This window comes from Pocillopora verrucosa, chromosome 2 (genome assembly GCF_036669915.1).
Source record: "Pocillopora verrucosa isolate sample1 chromosome 2, ASM3666991v2, whole genome shotgun sequence".
NCBI lineage: Eukaryota > Metazoa > Cnidaria > Anthozoa > Scleractinia > Pocilloporidae > Pocillopora > Pocillopora verrucosa.
Genome location: NC_089313.1, coordinates 2,883,873 through 2,900,895, shown reverse-complemented (window position 1 = coordinate 2,900,895; position 17,023 = coordinate 2,883,873). Strand labels below are relative to the sequence as shown.

Below are 17,023 nucleotides of genomic sequence, written 5' to 3'. Positions count from 1 at the left end.
AATAATAGTGGCTCTCCACAAAGGGAAAGCATGTATAGTTGTCTTACTGTTTTGTTCCCCTATGAAGCTTATGCCTTTTTCAAGGCGCCCCAATGATAAATACTGCGTAGTTCCTGGGGACGGAAATAGCATTTTTTTTCCCTTTCTTCTTTCGTTCGTTTCTCTTCATTTTGTCAGTCTACCTTCGATTCTGCGTTTCCATATCTGTCCCCTAAAAGATGATAGCTAAAAATTGGCAGTAGAGAAGAAAGTTATTTTTGTAAGCGGTATGCATTAGTTTTCGTAAGTACCAATACTGAGGATCTATTCATTTGCACGTTTTCAGCTTATATTAACTAGGTTTTTCTGCTGACAGAAGATCCATGAACTCATGGACACTGAATTAGGACTATTCTATACGATGGGGGAAAAAAAACAGTTATGGCCTAAACATCACTGAACCAAACAGGGCCTAACCTTTCTTTGGCACAAAAAGATAAATTGAGAAGGTGACAGATTGAGGGGTGATATTAACTACCGACCTGTTAAAATTCTATAAAAACATTCAAATCGCTCAATAGTCTTTCGCTTTATTTCCATGAATCAACAGCACTACGCCTAGTTCTAAATTTAAATGTATTCACAATGTTCGCGGGCCATTTTGCATGATCAGATTTCATACTTTGTCGTGTCAGCATCGCTGAAAGGAATTCTCCAAACTTGTCACTCTTGATGAATCTAAAAGGGAAGTTTTTTTAAGTGCCTCTTGAAGCAAAGAAAAGCTTTTGATTCTCTCTTGATGTCTTCTTTGAGGAACGCGTACACAAGAGGATTTAACGTAGAATTGGCTAATAGAAGCAACCTATTTATCACTCTTATATATTCGGACACGTGACAAGTTTCCAAGGTGTTGCAGCTCACGACGTAAAAACCTATTCCATAACAAGCGGTAAAAATAGCAACTAGTACAGAAACCAACCTCACTGTGGATGCTTTTATTCCCACGTTTCTAATTTCCTTTATTTTCAAAGAGTTTGCAGTTATGTTAAATCTAACTTGTTTCATGAGAGCTCTCATTTGCAGAGAGAGTTTGCGAGCAATTAATAGGATATGAAAATGTGCTGTCAAGAGAAGCACTGTTGGTGACAATACAAAAAGCAAAATGTAAATAACATCGACTATACGGGTTTTAACAACCGAATGTCTGCCGTCGGCAAGATACATGGCGCGTCTCAAAACGGTGAATAGAAATGGAAATCCCCAACAGGCCCCTATTATAATAAATGTTCTTCTGGCGGTCGTGAAAACACGGACGTATTTCAGCGAATGCACAATTGCAACATAGCGTTCCGCAACCATGGCGATCAACCCGATGGCGGAGACGTTCGCGAAGAAAAAGGTGAATATCCCAGCAACTTTTTCATTGCACGTATCCAAAATCACTTCGCAAATCACGTAGGTCGAGAAATATACACAAGTAACACCCAGATCAGCCGCCGCCAAGGAAAGAATGAACCAGTTGGCTGTTGTCCGTAATTGTCTTCTTCTTGTGATGACGAAAATAACCCAACAGTTTCCAACCAAACTTAAGAAGATGAAAAACCAAAAAACCACCCGAATAAAATCCATCCTTTCTTGATGTATTACTGAATCTGATCTGATAACCGCGTAAATTTGTCGTCGACTTGAAGCGTTGATGAAAGGAGATATGGAACAGTATGCGAGTGGGAGATCTTTTTAATTCAACTCCACATGCATCTGCCTAAAGAGCTTAGAGATATCAGTTAATGGTAATTGGACCACAAATTTCAAACAAAAGAAGTCTTTCTTCATTAGCTTAGACCTCTCTGATAGCGTTCCTACTAATAATAATAGGTGACGTCACATTGGCTTTTCTTGCCCAGTTTTAGCATTTATGAACGGAAAGCACTAAGCGTATTTTACAGTGTACTCATGGAATAGGAAGTGCGTTTGAGCCAGTTTCTGGCAGATTTGAACAGAAAAGCGGGTCTTTTGTTGGAGTGTAATGACATTTTGATCGATGGCGCTGTTAACGAAATGTTTGGCTGGTTCGTAAGTTGTCGACCTGGTTTCGGTCGATCTGATTAATTGACAACACCCCGAGGGCAATACATATCATCGTCCCAAACCAGATGAGCCCATGACACGTCAGCGGAATCGTAGCGAGAGTCTTCTATTTTTCTGCTCGTTTCCGGCGAATCAAGAGACCGTGACCTGTGTGACTGACTGACGATAAAGCGTCGTATTCTTCAATATTTTATTGCGAAAGTATTCTTCCCATAACTTGTACAAACTAATTTCTGTCTAGATCACATATTTAAGAAAAAATCTAGCTGTTATAAAGGCGTTAAAAGGAGGATCGACACTTAAATATGACCGGCCTAATAGTTTCGGTCGATGTTATCCTCTGACCTCGCTATCATCGACCAAAAGCAGATTCAGGTCAAAGATCATTTGCATAACTTTGCACTGTAAAATCTTTCGATTGGAACAAACATACAGTTCTTTTGTTTGTAATAAATTATCTTTACGTTTTATTTGACCATGATCTCTTGGTTTTTGTTCAACATCTTATTTGCTACTAATAAATATATTTGCCAAGGGGTGGTCCAGTTAATATTTAACACTCATGCATTTATGTTTTGCGGCTCGCGGGTAAATATGGCGGGAAATCTAAATGTTTGGTAGAAGAACAAACATGGCTGATAACAGTACACCTTGGGCTTCAAGATGGACCGTACAGTTTGACCCTTATTCCGGGTATGTTAACGATGAAAGCAGCGCTGACGAACTCATAAAACAGTACGAGATAGCTACGACGACACGCTTCACTGTATTTAAACAAACAGGAGGATTTTCAAATTGCAGTAGGCTGGGTAAGTAAGCTCACATGTAAAGATTTACAAAACAAACCATACTGACAGTAAAGTAAAGTGAAGTATAACTTTATTTAGACACTATAGGTATTTAAAGCCAGGGGCGTGTGAGATCGTGTTATTAACATGAAATATAGATAAATCAAAATAAAAAAAGGGATTTAACTTTTTTCCAATAATTATTGATATCTTAAGAATACACATGTACACATCATTATTCTTCGGTTTACACTGGTCAGTTAGACTTTCAAAATTAAATGTAATTAAAATTCAACTTAGCTTCAAGTGTCAATTTACTGTGAGCCTGCAGCAAGAGTTGGCAAGAAATGCTTAATTAATTAAGATCAAGCTTAAAGTGTCAAAACCCTACTCAGTGCTATTGACACACAGCTGCCAGCATCCCCATCCATTACACCAGTCCTTGGGCTACATCTGGGTGGGGCAGGCTTGATTTTCAGGCCCCCATTTTAAGCACCCATGTGTACATATGTACGTATGTGTTTGTGTACATGTATCGTATTGCTAACTTAGCTTGTTCCTCTTCTCACATAAAAACGTAGGAGTAAAAAAAATGCAGATAAAAATGCTAAGAACCACCGTATACAATGGGCTGACTCACAGGAGATGACAGGATGCAGACTAAGTTTTGATGGCATCCCATTCCAAATTGTGGGGGTCAAAGTTTTAGAATGCCAAAATGGGCCAGACAGAAATAAGGCACTCAAAAGGAAGGAGGCTCAAAAGAGACTACAAAAAGATGTAAGCATGCATAATAATTAACTAAATAAGAATGTAAACAAGATGATATTATTACTTAAGGACTCCCAAAGAGGATATCATATATAGGGCATTACATAGTTATTGATTTACCTTCACCTATTTGCTCTTAAGCTAACAAGGTGGTAAGTCCCAACTGATTTTTCTAAGCAAGTTGGTGAGCACTCACCTCTCCCTCAGGGCTAATAGCATGCAATAATGTTTTCTTTTTTACCACTTGCAAGTAAAAGGACATATCACATTTTATTTGTTAAAATAAGCAAAGTCGCAAAAAAGGACCACTGTGACTGCAGTTTACAAGGTAGGAATCAAGTACTATTTTTTAAGGATACTTTTCATTACTTCTAAGTTTATTGATAACTTGACTATTCCCATATGACTGCTCTATCTAACAATCCAATAAATCTATTTGGTTTCAGAAGGAGAATGCTGATCACTGCTATAAACACACCAAACAGCGCTTTATAGTACAGGATACGAAGAAATGTGACTGTCCAGCAAAGATCCACCTAAGGAAAATAATCAAGTATCCTGAAAATAAGGTCAGTTTATTTAAATTATTGAATAAGGGTTCAGGGGGCACTACCATTAACATGAATGATCACTAGCCTAATAAAGGGTGCTTAATCCCATGGGCCTTGTGTTACATGTAGGTGAAGTGGACATATGATAAGACAACCTGGACATTTCGTTGTGCAGAATTGAAACAAATTTACCTGTAATGGAAACAGAGTGAATATTTTAGAAACCAATTTTTCAAATATTATTTTAATTAAAACATTGTATCATTAGATTTCAGAGAACACAAAGAGTAGAAGGGAGACAATGTCAAAATTTCTGAGAACATCCCTAGAGTCAGAAAAGAAGCAAACAATAGCTACAGAGGAGCGTATTTACATATTACTTCCTAAACCTACGGATCACTTATTTCACCCCATGGGGAGGGTAAGTACTTGGCCATCAATTAAATTTTTTTTGGAATCAGGAAACTGAAGTTTGGTGGGGGATTTAAGGTGACTTAACTTAACACAGATCATCAGTCTACTGTAGACTGTGCTGCTTCCACTGTCATGTGGAATATATAAAGAATGAATGAATAAAGATTATACATCACAACAAAAGACCAATTAAATGTACTACATGTACAGCTTCTTTTAGCTACACTGGCAGTTATTCCTCAAACTCAATGTCAAGACTATAATATCACAATTTTATCGGAGAGGGATTTCCACTGGGACTGTTTTAATGGAATGCTGTCATGGACTTTTTAAATGGATTTTCTTAAAAAATACAGTGTTCAGTAATCTGTAATTATAACATTCTGTAACTATTACTGAAAAGCCCTACCAGAGGACTGCCGATAGTAATGTTGGTATAATTTGCATTATTATTCATTCAAAATATTTCCCTGTTTCTGATAGGTTAAAACCACTCGCATATTTCATCATAACCAGCTGCTGTTGACCAAATTTGGAAAAAATTTTCTCATATTGAACCAATGACATCAAAAGCAGCTGGCTCCAGGTTATTGAACCGTTGACCAAGAAAACCTGGGGATGAGGTTGTGTAATTTTTTAAATGAATAAATAATAAAGCAATTATTCTTTCTTTCTTGTTGTGTAATCAGACTGCTGGGCTACTTCAGCCTATTGATGAGACACTGGTTAAAAAAATTCATGAGCTTGTTGGAAGTGGTGTTAATTGTGTTTCTGAAATGCAACGGCACCTGCATCATTATGTAAAGAAGGAACTTTTCACAGGCCAACAGCCTCCAGATCTAACCAACAGACGGTTCTTCCCAACAACCATGGATGTCAGGAACCACATGTATCATGCCACAGTGGTGTGCAGACATTCACAAATTGATCAAGAAAACCTTGACTTAAAAATCAAGAAGTGGAAAGAAGAAAGCCCAGATGATAATTTCTTTTTCAGGCCTTACTGCCTTACAAGTGATAGTGAGTCCTATCAACAACCACAGTCACTGAAGGAAGAAGACAGCACTGATGTAATTAAAATAAGTAGGTGATCCATCCAACAACCTCCTCCTTGTTCACCAGACGAAGTGGCAAAGAGAGCTGCTTTTAAAGTATGGTGGTGAAAAATTTGCCTACTGGATGCAACATACAAAACTTCACGCTATGCCCTCCCCACATTCTTTCTGTGTGTGAAAACCAATGTAGATTACTGTGTTGTTGCTTCTTTTGTGGTTCAGCTGGAAAATGCAGATGCCATTAATGAAGCTCTACAGCTCATTAAGGACTGGAACCCAACATGGAACCCTGATTTCTTTATGGTGGACTTCAGTGAGGCTGAGATCAATGCCATTGAAAGGCTGTTTCCAAGTAAGCATGTAAACATATACTGGTAAATATCGATAATAACCATTTTATAACCATTTTCTTTATTTCATGTGGGAAATATAGAGAGGCAATACTTATTAGGAATAAGTTCTTCCCCCCCCCCCCCCCCCAAAAAAAAGAAAAAAAAAAAATTCTTTCTTACAGGACTAACCTGAAAATAATGACAATAAATTATTGCCAATTACCAGTAATTCTCCAGACATTCCAAAATCATTACTTTAATTTCATGAAAATATCAACAGTGTTCATACTTGTCCTGGAAAACCTGGAAAGTCCCGAATTTTATTTTGGCATTTCCACAACTGGAAAGTCCTGGAAAAAGGCTTCTGGTCCTAGAAAGTTTTGGAAATCTTTTAGAATCAATTAAAAAATAAGAAAAATGTGTAGATGATGGTAAGGATAATTAACATTGAGATCTTGGAAGCAAAAGGGTCAATGTGTATTTTAGATTCCTGGAAAAAATCAATGTTATTATTACAACAATAATGATAATAATAAATTACTATTATTATTATTTATTAGCATTATTAGTATTATTTTTAGTAGTAGTAGTAGTAATAGTATTATTATTTTACTCCATGGCTCACAGGTCATGCTAGGCACCCTTCGTTGGTAGTTTAATTTTTAGCATACAATAGGCCTTGTGTTAGCTGAAGTGGTTGGCAGCATGTATTCTTATCAGAGAGATTTTACAACTCAGTTTTATAACTGTTCCAGGCTGTCTTGTGTATATTTGTGATTTCCATCGAGAACAAGCATGGGTACGGTGGATCAACAACTCAAAGAATGGCATTAACAAAGACAAGAAAGACAACCTCCTGAACAGTTTGCGAAACCTTGCAAGAACTTCCACAGAAGGGGACTTCAATTTAGCACTTAGAGATCTTCAAGACAGTGAACTGTGGAGGACCAATACAAGACTCCAAAAGTGGATGAACACAACATGGCTTCCCGAAAGACAGGCAAGTGTATCCCTTGCATACATAATAATAATTGTGGAATTATCCCTTATAAATTATCCAGCAACAATTCAAGATTTTTGGCTTAAAAATTACACACATCTTATTATGTTCACTTAAAATCCTTGTCGCTCTGACTTTAAACATCAAACAGGCCATCTCCTTGGATGATGTCATTTTGGGCCATTAATCATTCAGCATGAGTCTGAGATGAGTCCAAGATGCTCTTACAAGGAGATCCACAAGGTGAAAATCAGATTACATGCAGTTTATATTCATGAAGTTTACTTGGACACTTTGTTTCTATTGGCAGCGCTGGGTTTGGGCATACAGGAAGGACCGCTTCAATGTGAAAGTGAACACTACCAATGGTGTGGAAAGAAAGAATAGGACATATAAGCACCAGTTTCTTGCAGACAATAGAGACAAGACCTTAAGTGGTGTCATCACAGTTTTAGTGACACAATTTCTGCCAAATGAGTACAGAAGGTAAGGAATCAAAAGCTCATCTTGACCTTAGATCTCAGTGTGTTATATATTGATATCACATGACTATGATTTTAGGCCTAAGGTGTTTTCAGAGAATGTAGATATATAAAAGTTTTTTCTACAAGTGAGAAGGATGTATAAAGGTGTCATGCTTACTCTGGGTCACACAAAGGTGACCAAAGCATAACAAAAGCAAAACAACAACAACAATAGCACTGCAAACAACTGCAACTCATAATTTAGAATATTGTTTTATTTGTAATTTGTCTTCCTGATCCCAATACTATTGAGTTCAAATAATAAAACTTATTGAAGCTTACTACCATTTAAATAGAAATCTCTCTAATGTTCTTGCAACTAAAACATGATACTTAAATTATGAAGATTGTATCATTTCTTCCAATACATATGCATGTATGACGTAATATAAAATCAACATAACTTCCCATTTGGCTATTTTACAGATGAGTGCCACATTCCTTGTGTGGTATGAACTAGTCAGTAATAAAATACCAAGTCATACCTTCTGTTGATAACATCACCTGGATTATAATTTCCTTCCCTAGGTATGCTGAAAATAACATGCGTAACTCAAGTGCTTATCGCCAGTACAATTCACATCTTCCAAGGTGGTTACACAATCGACCAAGACAGTTTATTACCCACTGCTGTCAACGCCTTACACATGCACAATCAATAACAAAAGAAGACATCTCTCAAGAAGGAGATGGCCAGTTCCTTGTTAAAAGCCAAAGTGACAATAAATTTCATACCATGTGCACTTTGGTGATTGCAGCAACATGCCTTCCTGCACTTGTCCTGACTGGCAAAGACATCACTGGCCATGCAAGCATTTTGTGGCTATCTACAAACATTTTCCAGAATGGGGATGGGAAGCAATGTCTCCTTACTACAGTTCAAGCCCCTATTTCCAGATTGATCCGAATGTAGTTCCACCTTTATCTTCCAGGGATGTTCCTCCACTGACTGTACCATAATGCAGGATTCAACCCAAAAGAGAAAGAAAAAGGATCAACAGAATATAGCAGTAAATGTACATTAAGTACAAAGAGTCCGTAGCACATGAAGATTCAGAAAAAAAGCAGAGGTTGATGGGAAGAGCTCCAAACAGTCAGTAAGCGTGCAGAATGAAGGAAGATGTTGCAGAGAGTTGTTGAAAGAAATTCGAGATCTCACCTACCTTTGTGCTGATGGTGGAGCCCTAGAATCACTTAAGCAAGACCTTCAGAAGGCACTGGGGAACTTCCGTCCCCTTGTGCCATCAGAAAATGGTATCTTCATGGAGGTTACTCAGCCAAAGAAAAACATCATGGCAAAACCGAAAAAGGCACCACTTGAAACAGGTCCTCAGTGCCAAAAAAAAAGTATGCTCATTTGCCGCTCCGATTGAGACTTAAAAGAAAAAACAGTCATCCTATTCAGTTACCTTGCCAGCCAAAGAAACCAGCCACTCTGCCACAGTCTCAGAAAAAAAGTTTCAATATCTGTCATAATCTTGCCAATAATCCAAAAGAGGTTTTCATAAAAGAGAAAAAGAAGAAAAGGATGACACCCTGAAGATGACCTCCACATCTGAACAAGATACCCAACCCTTCTTTAACGAAAATATCACACCCTTACCACAAAATACAACTATCCCCATCACCTCAGGTACATGTGATGAACCAAAAGTGCAAAAGACAACTTCCACTACCATATTATCTACTGCAAAAGAATGTGACCAGCTAATTCTTGTCTCATTAACTGATGATAACTGTCCTGATCCAAAGTCATGGTTGCATCCACAGGACCCTGGGAAAAAGAGTGACACCCTGAAAGCAATAGCCATTAATAAGGAGACCTCTGCTGAACAAGATACTCATCCCTTCATCAAAGAAAATGCCACTCACTCACTCAAAAGCACAACTATCTCCATCAACACAGGTATATGTGATGACTCAATGCAAGATACAACTTCTACTAACCTATCATCTGGCATTACAAAAGAATACAACCAGCAAATTCCTGTCTTAGTTATTGCTGACAGCTCTCCTGATCCAAAGTCATGGTTGCATCTTCAGGACCCTGAGGACCCAACCTCAACCCTGACACTGTATGAAGATTCAAAGGATCACATTTTAAACAAGACAACATGGCTGTGTGATTCTGAGATACATGCTGGTCAGATCCTCCTAAAACAAAAATTCCCTCTTGTAGATGGTCTAAGGGACCCTGTTATTGTGGGTGCATTAGTCACTCCAGCCATTAGTGAGTTTGTACAGATCATAAACACTGGCTCACACTGGGTTTGCCTGAGCACAATAGCTACTAGTCCTGGAACTGTCAAGGTGTATGACAGCTTATATCAAAATGTAAGCGCGGTTGCCATTGATCATTCATGTCGCATGCTATTGTATACTGGTTCTACAGTCACTTTTTCTAATGAAAGAGTGCAAAAGCAAACAAATTCAAATGACTGTGGCTTGTTTGCACTGGCATTTGCTACAGATTTATGCCATGGCCTAGACCCCACAGCGCAGTCATATGATCAAGAGAAAATGCGCAAACACTACATCAACTGCCTGGACTTGCATGATATGGTTCCTTTCCCAAGAACGTCAAGACGGGTACCATATCATGCAATCACCAAAAGAAAAGCAGTGACAATCTAAAAGTCTATATGTGGCTATGGTCTGAATGATTTGTAATTCAAAATTATGAATGAATTCAAAATTATGAAAACTATGAATTTCTCCGTCAGTTTTCTGCCTAACTCAGTTTTCTGCGTAACTTATTTTTCCTTGTTCTTGAGTTTGGGGTGCTTTAATATCATGATGAAAATTGCCTGTAAGAATTTCATGGATGATACTTATAGACCCACATTTAATCCATAGGTTATATTCTACAAGTTCAAATTGAAATACTTAACATTTAGGAGGAAGCTCAAGCTGAATATTCGAATGTTGACCGTCGGTGTATTGTCATCACACAATCATCTTAAAATTGTGAAATATGTACATCAATTTATTTAATACAAGTTTGAAGGCTTATCATGAGATAAACTTCTGATTAAGTACCTCTTCAGAAATTTCTCTACATATAAGTTTAACACAAATGCAATTAAAATTAATACTTATCTTTCTCGAGTATTTTGATGTCATTTTTCTTCTGCTCACTTGGCAGCTATGAGGCTTAGGTCGATGGTGTGTAGAATTTTCAAAGAGGTGTTGCCAATCAATCAGATCAACCGAAACCAGGTTGACAACTTACGAACCGGCCAAACATTTCGTTAACAGCGCCATCAAAGTATCATTACAGTCCAACAAAGGACCTGTTTTTCTGTTCAAATCTGGCAGAAACTGGCTCAGACGCACTACGCGAACTTCCTAACACTCGAGTACACTGTGAGTACGCGTCAACAAGAAAAAGCGGAAGTCACATTGTAAACTGCGGATACTCATACAAGATGCCGCTGATATGTCGTGGGCTCATCTGGTTTAGGACGATGTTATATAGTGCTTTCCTTTATGAACATGTCTGTCGACATTGATAACTAAAAGCTTGCGAACTAATTGAGCATACCCGTTTCATGGCATTGTCTTTTATTCAAATATATTAATCAGCAAAGTGATCGAGAGTAACGTTTGATTTCCACAGTCAATTACCTGTTCATCATCACCAAACATAGTGACTTGTGACACATTTTTTCTCAGCCTCGTTGGATATACCTTCTTAGTAAAATGGCAGCATCATTGATACAACGCAACAAATCTTCTGGTAAGCGTAATTTAGACTGAGAAGTTGCAACAAAGCGCAAACCAGAAGGGTTTTATTTTTGGAAAATATTTGTTTGGGTTCGGTCGTACGACTTAACTTAACCACCTATGGGGTAATTACGTAGGCTTAACTCATGGCAATGCAGAATAACCTTTATTATACCCAATGAATGAGGTACACTTGTGAGATGGATCACTGCACCAGCTGGGATCTTTGCTTCATTACTTTCAAGCCTACGAACATTCCTCGATAAGCGCTTCATTGCGAGGGCTGCGGCAGAAGCGGCGAAGCCATGAGACACGAGCTGGTCGTGACGTAGCATCAAAGCCAGCTCGTGGGCTACTCATTGATAAGCCTAGATGTAAAAAGCGTTTTCGTCAAAAAAGTAGGACGTAGTAAAAACATGGTTATGAAAAACCACGTAAGAAATAGGCGGAAATAAATCTGTCCTCATTGGGTGTTTCATGGTGTATATGTTTTCCCTTTTTATGTGCACTTGGCGTGGTAGATCTGCATGGTGTGTCTTGCCTCCATCAAGAATAAACATATTTCAAATATCGTTTACCGTGCAATGAAAGTTCGCTATAATTTTGAACCCATTTACAATTTGCCAACCCATAGCCAATCAGTAAGACTTTTTAAATTACATTATCGACACACCCCGGTGCTATGAATAAACTGAAATGGAACAAAGGCTTCCTACCTCAACTAAAAGAATTGTGCACAACCACTCTAATTCCTCTAAAAAACTGTTAAATTTAACTATTAATGTATAGTTTTACATTGCAAAACTAAATATTCATTTATATCTAAGATAATAACTCAAGACGTACTTACTTAAAAGTTCATTAAAAGTTAAAACGAAAGGAAGGAGTGTTAATAAAAACAGAAAATTGCTCATCGAAAATAAAGTGGCCGTTCACTGATATGGAAACCTGCTGACATTTGATGGACTTTTCCTTATTTTCTCCATGACACCCACGATAAAATAAATGTGTACTCTACCAGGGGCATTTGAAATAGCTTTCTCTCAAATTATTTGTCCAAGTTCGTTATGCTTATTCTTAGCCTATTAAAAATCAGATTATTGTTTTCGGAACACTGATCCACAGGTTACTTTTTGTTGATGGATTGCCTAAAGGTGATCTTATGCCTTATGGTTGAAAGTTTGTATAATCATTCTGTACGTTGAAAAGCAGACAGTCCTTTGGTGACAAAGCATATGCACAGACGACAGGTAGATTTATAGATCAACTTTCATTCGCAGTCTATATTGAGAGCTTTTATTGTATGTCCCTAGCATCTTGGATCATTTAACATGGCAACAGCTCGAGTTCGATCACAGAGGATAGTTTCTTGAATTGTTATAGGTGGTGCTAAACATAGACGGATGTAGCAGCCTAAATCCCAGACCAGCAAACTGCCATTTTTAATTTACCGATCACTTTGAGCAGTTACTAAACTTCCACGAGCAATTTTGAAATACAGAAACTGTTGTGCAAGCTTATATGAATGTGTACCGGCGAAAAATTGAGCTTTTCATCAGTTTTCGAGAAGCGTTCCCTTCCATTGAAAATTCCAATCACTTTTTGAGAAATTTATGACAGCTAATGAAAGCATGATGTCTTTACCCATCAAATGTATGCAGCTATTGACAGAAAGGAAGCTTTCAAAACTTACAGAAAACAAACCCTTGTAATTTTTAAAATGATTTTTATTCAATGAAAAAACTCAATGAACAATAAGAATGCAAAGACACAGCTAAGCCACTTTAGGTTTGATGAATGCACTCTCCATCAGTCTTCATCCGTTGGCTACCTTGGAAACAATCAATCTTGTTCGTACGATAACTTTAAAGAGACGCTTCTTCATTTGCCCTGCACTTGAGTTTATTTTTCAAGGCCTCGAATCGTTTGTTGAGTATTATTCCTTTTTTTTCTCACCATTATCATGGGTTGATCTTCACACGTCTTGTGACCTGGGAGACGTTAGTTTTGAATTGGTTTTGTGGTATAGTTGGTAAAGGGAAGCTTTTGATCCCCTTTTACGTCTTTAATAGCCGTGCACGAAAGCGTTGAGTAGCTTTGTATTCATGTATTAAATTTCTCATGAATTATTTGTTTGAAGTCATTTTACCAACGTTTTGTAGTTCTTTTCAGTAATTAACACGACTTAAGCAATAGTAAAAATAGGTCCTGAAAATTGCTGCGAAGATTTCTTTCAAATTTATTTGTTAAGCCGCAGTTCACATTTATTTACAGTCATCACTTCACGGGTTTATTATGAACCAACATAATGACCAAATCCCAGTTGACTTGTAAGCTCAGTTGATAGAGCATTGCACCGGTACCGCATATATCGTGGGATTCAAATCCCGCACAGGCCTGGATTTTTTCCAGGCCTTATTTTCACTACCGCTTATGTAGTGTTCATTATTGCGAAGATCATATATGATTTTCATATATTTGCAGTCGTCACTTTGTATTTCACAATTAAATTAATGTTGCTGGAACAAGAATCCATTCGCTACTTTTCTTCAGTTAATGGATTTCCCAAGGACGATTCACTGCCTTAGGTCAAAGTCTGCATAATATCATGCCTTACAATGAAACCAAAAATATCTTAGGTGACAAGGAATATGAAGGGAAGAAAAGTGTACTAGTTGATCGAATTCGCATTCGCAGCCCATATTGAAAACTAAATGATTTATCACTCTGCTGAGTGACAACAGTAGAAGTCTCAGTTACGTCGCCAGGGAGTAAGAGAAATTAGACAACTTTCACTTTGCCTAATTAAAATATCCCTTACATTTAATGGGCATATAGCGCTATAAAAAGGCTTTTTGATCACAAAATTGCAGAAGAAGATAGCTTCTTGAATTGCTTGAATTGAAATCCTTCCGTAGCCTTGCGTTTTTTTTTTCTGACTTATTTTTCGTACTATAATTGTAGTTAGAATTAAACCACTTTGTCAAACTTAATTGGTCGTATTTCGTTCAATACCTATTTTGTGGTCTTCATTATTAGCTGGAATTCTTCACGCGTCAGTCTGGATGAACTTGGAAGGGAAGTAGTTTTAGTTTCCTCTTGCGGCAAAGCAAAGCTTTTGATTCTCTCTTGATATTATCTTTAAGGAACGCGTACACAAGAGGATTTAGCGTAGAATTGGCCAAATTTAACAAACGAAATGCCAATATTTCATATTAAGAAGGAAAACGAAGATTTAGGGAGACGCAGATCATGTTATGGATTGCTAGTCCGCAACATGAAATAAATATGATAGCAAGTATAGTTACCAACCTCACAGTGAATCTTCAAATGTCCGTGACCGGGAGAGCTTCCCCAATTTCTTCCTCTGCCATATATCAAAGTTTTTATAAAATCACTTTGTGCCTTGAAAAGAAGAAAATTGCTGTAAAGACAAGGAATACTATGGAAGGAAGAAAAGTGGATCAATTGATTAGACTGCAATTAAACATATATGAAATACCAAAATCATCCAACATTCTGCTAATGGCACTGAACAGTATTAATGTCACTCGAGTCGCCAGAGTGTTGGCTGAGGAGCGATATTTTGTTTATTGTGCAAGCCATGAGACAACTTTCGCTTTACTTCATTGAAATATCTCTTACATTTTCGGGCATATAATGCTTGAAACAGGCTGTTCGTTCATAAGAATGCTTGAGAGGACTACCATTTGGATTGTTATAGCGGGTGCTAGACGAAGACGAAGACAGATACAGAACCTTACAATCCCGGACCAAGGAATAAGCATTCTTAATTTTCTGATCACTTCAAGCACTTAGTAAACTTTTCGCGTGTTATTTTGAAGTCAAAAGCTAAAAGGGCATCTGCTCTCGCAAGCTAATACAAATATGCAACAGCGAAAAAAGAGGTTTTTATTTGCTCTCTAGAGGCATTCCATACACTCGATGGTAAAATTCATGACAGCTTTTGAAACATGTTTTATTGACCCTTCAAATGTATGCAGCTTTTGGCAGAAAAGTTGGTTTTAATATCGTACGGGAACTAAATTTGAGATTTTTGACAATTATTTTTCATTAAACAGAGAGTAAAACAACTGCTTGGTAAAAGAACGCACAATCATGCGACACATAGCTTAACAAATGTACCCTTGAAGTGTCCCTGTCCCTAAGCATCCTGGAAACATTCACTTCGCTCCTGCGAGAAGTTAATAATAGCGGCTCTCCACAAAGGGAAAGCATGTATATTTTTCTTACTGTTTTGTTCCCTTATGAAGCTAATGAACTGTTCAAGGCGCCCTTATAATAAATATTACGTAGCACCTGAGGACTCAAATAGTAATTTTTCTTTCTTTGTTCGTTCGTTTCTCTTCATTTTGTCAGTCTACCTTCGTATAGCTACAGTTCCTGCATAGGCACGGTTCCTTTCCATATCTGTCCCCTAAAAGATGATAGCTAGAAATTGGCAGTATAGAAAAAAACTATTTTTGTAAGCTGTATGCATCAGTTTTTGTAAGTATCAATCCTGAAGATTTTTTCATCTGCACTTGTTCAGCTCATATTGACACAATCGCAACCTTCTTTATTAGGTTTTTCTGCTGACAGTGGTGGCAACAGAGGATCCATGAACTTATGTACACTGAACCAAACAGGACCTAACTTGTCTTCGGCACAAAAAGATAAATTGAGAAGGTGACAAATTGAGGGGGTGACCTGTTGAAATACTATAAAAACATTGAAATCGCTCAATAGCCTTTCGCTTTATTTCCATGAATACACAGCACTACAACTAGTATTACATTCAAATGTAGTCACAATGTTTACGGGCCATTTCACATCATTTCATGCTTTCTCGTGTCAGCATTGCTAAAAGGAAATCTTCTCAGTCCTAACCTGTCACTCTGGATGAACCTGGAAAGGACGTATTTTACGTGCCTCTTACGGCAAAGAAAAGCTTTTGATTCTCTCTTGATATCTTCTTTGAGGAACGCGTACACAAGAGGATTCATCGTAGAATTGACCAATAGAAGCAACCTATATATCACTCGTGTATGTTTGGACACAAAACAAATTTTGAAGTCAAGGCAAAGCAAGACGTATAATCGTATTCCATAACAAGCGGTAAAAATAGCAACAAGTACAGAAACCAACCTCACTGTGGATGCTTTTACTCCCACGTTTCGAATTTCCTTTATTTTCAAAGAGTTTGCAGTTATATTAAATCTAACTTGTTTCATGAGAGCTCTCATTTGCAGAGATAGTTTGCGAGCAATTAATAGGATATGAAAATGTGCTGTCAAGAGAAGCACTGTTGGTAACACTACAAAAAGCAAAGTGTAAATAATATCGAATATATGATTTTTTACAACCGAATGTCTGCGTTCGGCAAGACGCAAGGCGCGTTTCAAAACGGTAAATAGAAATGGAAATCCCCAACATGCCCCAATAATAAGAAATGTTCTTCTGACGGTCGTGAAGACACGGACGTATTTCAGCGAATGCACGATTGCTACATAGCGTTCCGCAACCATAGCGATCAACCCCGTGGCGGAGACGTTCACGAAGGAAAAGGCGAAAATTACGCGTATTATTTCCTTGCACTTATCCAAAATCACTTCGCAGATCATGTAGGTCGAAAATGCACAAGTAACACCCAGATCAGCCGCCGCCAAGGAAAGAATGAACCAGTTGGCTGTTGTCCGTAATCTTCTCCTTTTTGCGATGATGAAAATAACCCAGCTGTTTCCAACCAAACTTAAGAAGGTGAAAAACAGAAAAACCAACCGGATAAAATTCAT

At 37.7% G+C, this 17,023-nt stretch overlaps 2 protein-coding genes and 1 pseudogene across 2 annotated transcripts; 1 reads left to right on the top strand and 2 right to left on the bottom strand.

Moving 5' to 3' along the window:
• Positions 1-717: 717 nt before the first annotated feature.
• On the bottom strand, positions 718-1,608 carry LOC136278993 (adenosine receptor A3-like). The gene has a single exon (XM_066162325.1). The coding sequence runs from the start codon at positions 1,606-1,608 to the stop codon at positions 718-720; it is 891 nt and encodes a 296-aa protein (XP_066018422.1).
• Positions 1,609-2,859: 1,251 nt separating this feature from the next.
• Positions 2,860-5,873, top strand: LOC136278992 (calcium-responsive transcription factor-like; annotated as a pseudogene).
• A 10,184-nt stretch (positions 5,874-16,057) lies between these two features.
• LOC136278991 (melanocortin receptor 5-like) lies at positions 16,058-17,023 on the bottom strand. Its single transcript, XM_066162324.1, has one exon. The coding sequence runs from the start codon at positions 17,021-17,023 to the stop codon at positions 16,058-16,060; it is 966 nt and encodes a 321-aa protein (XP_066018421.1).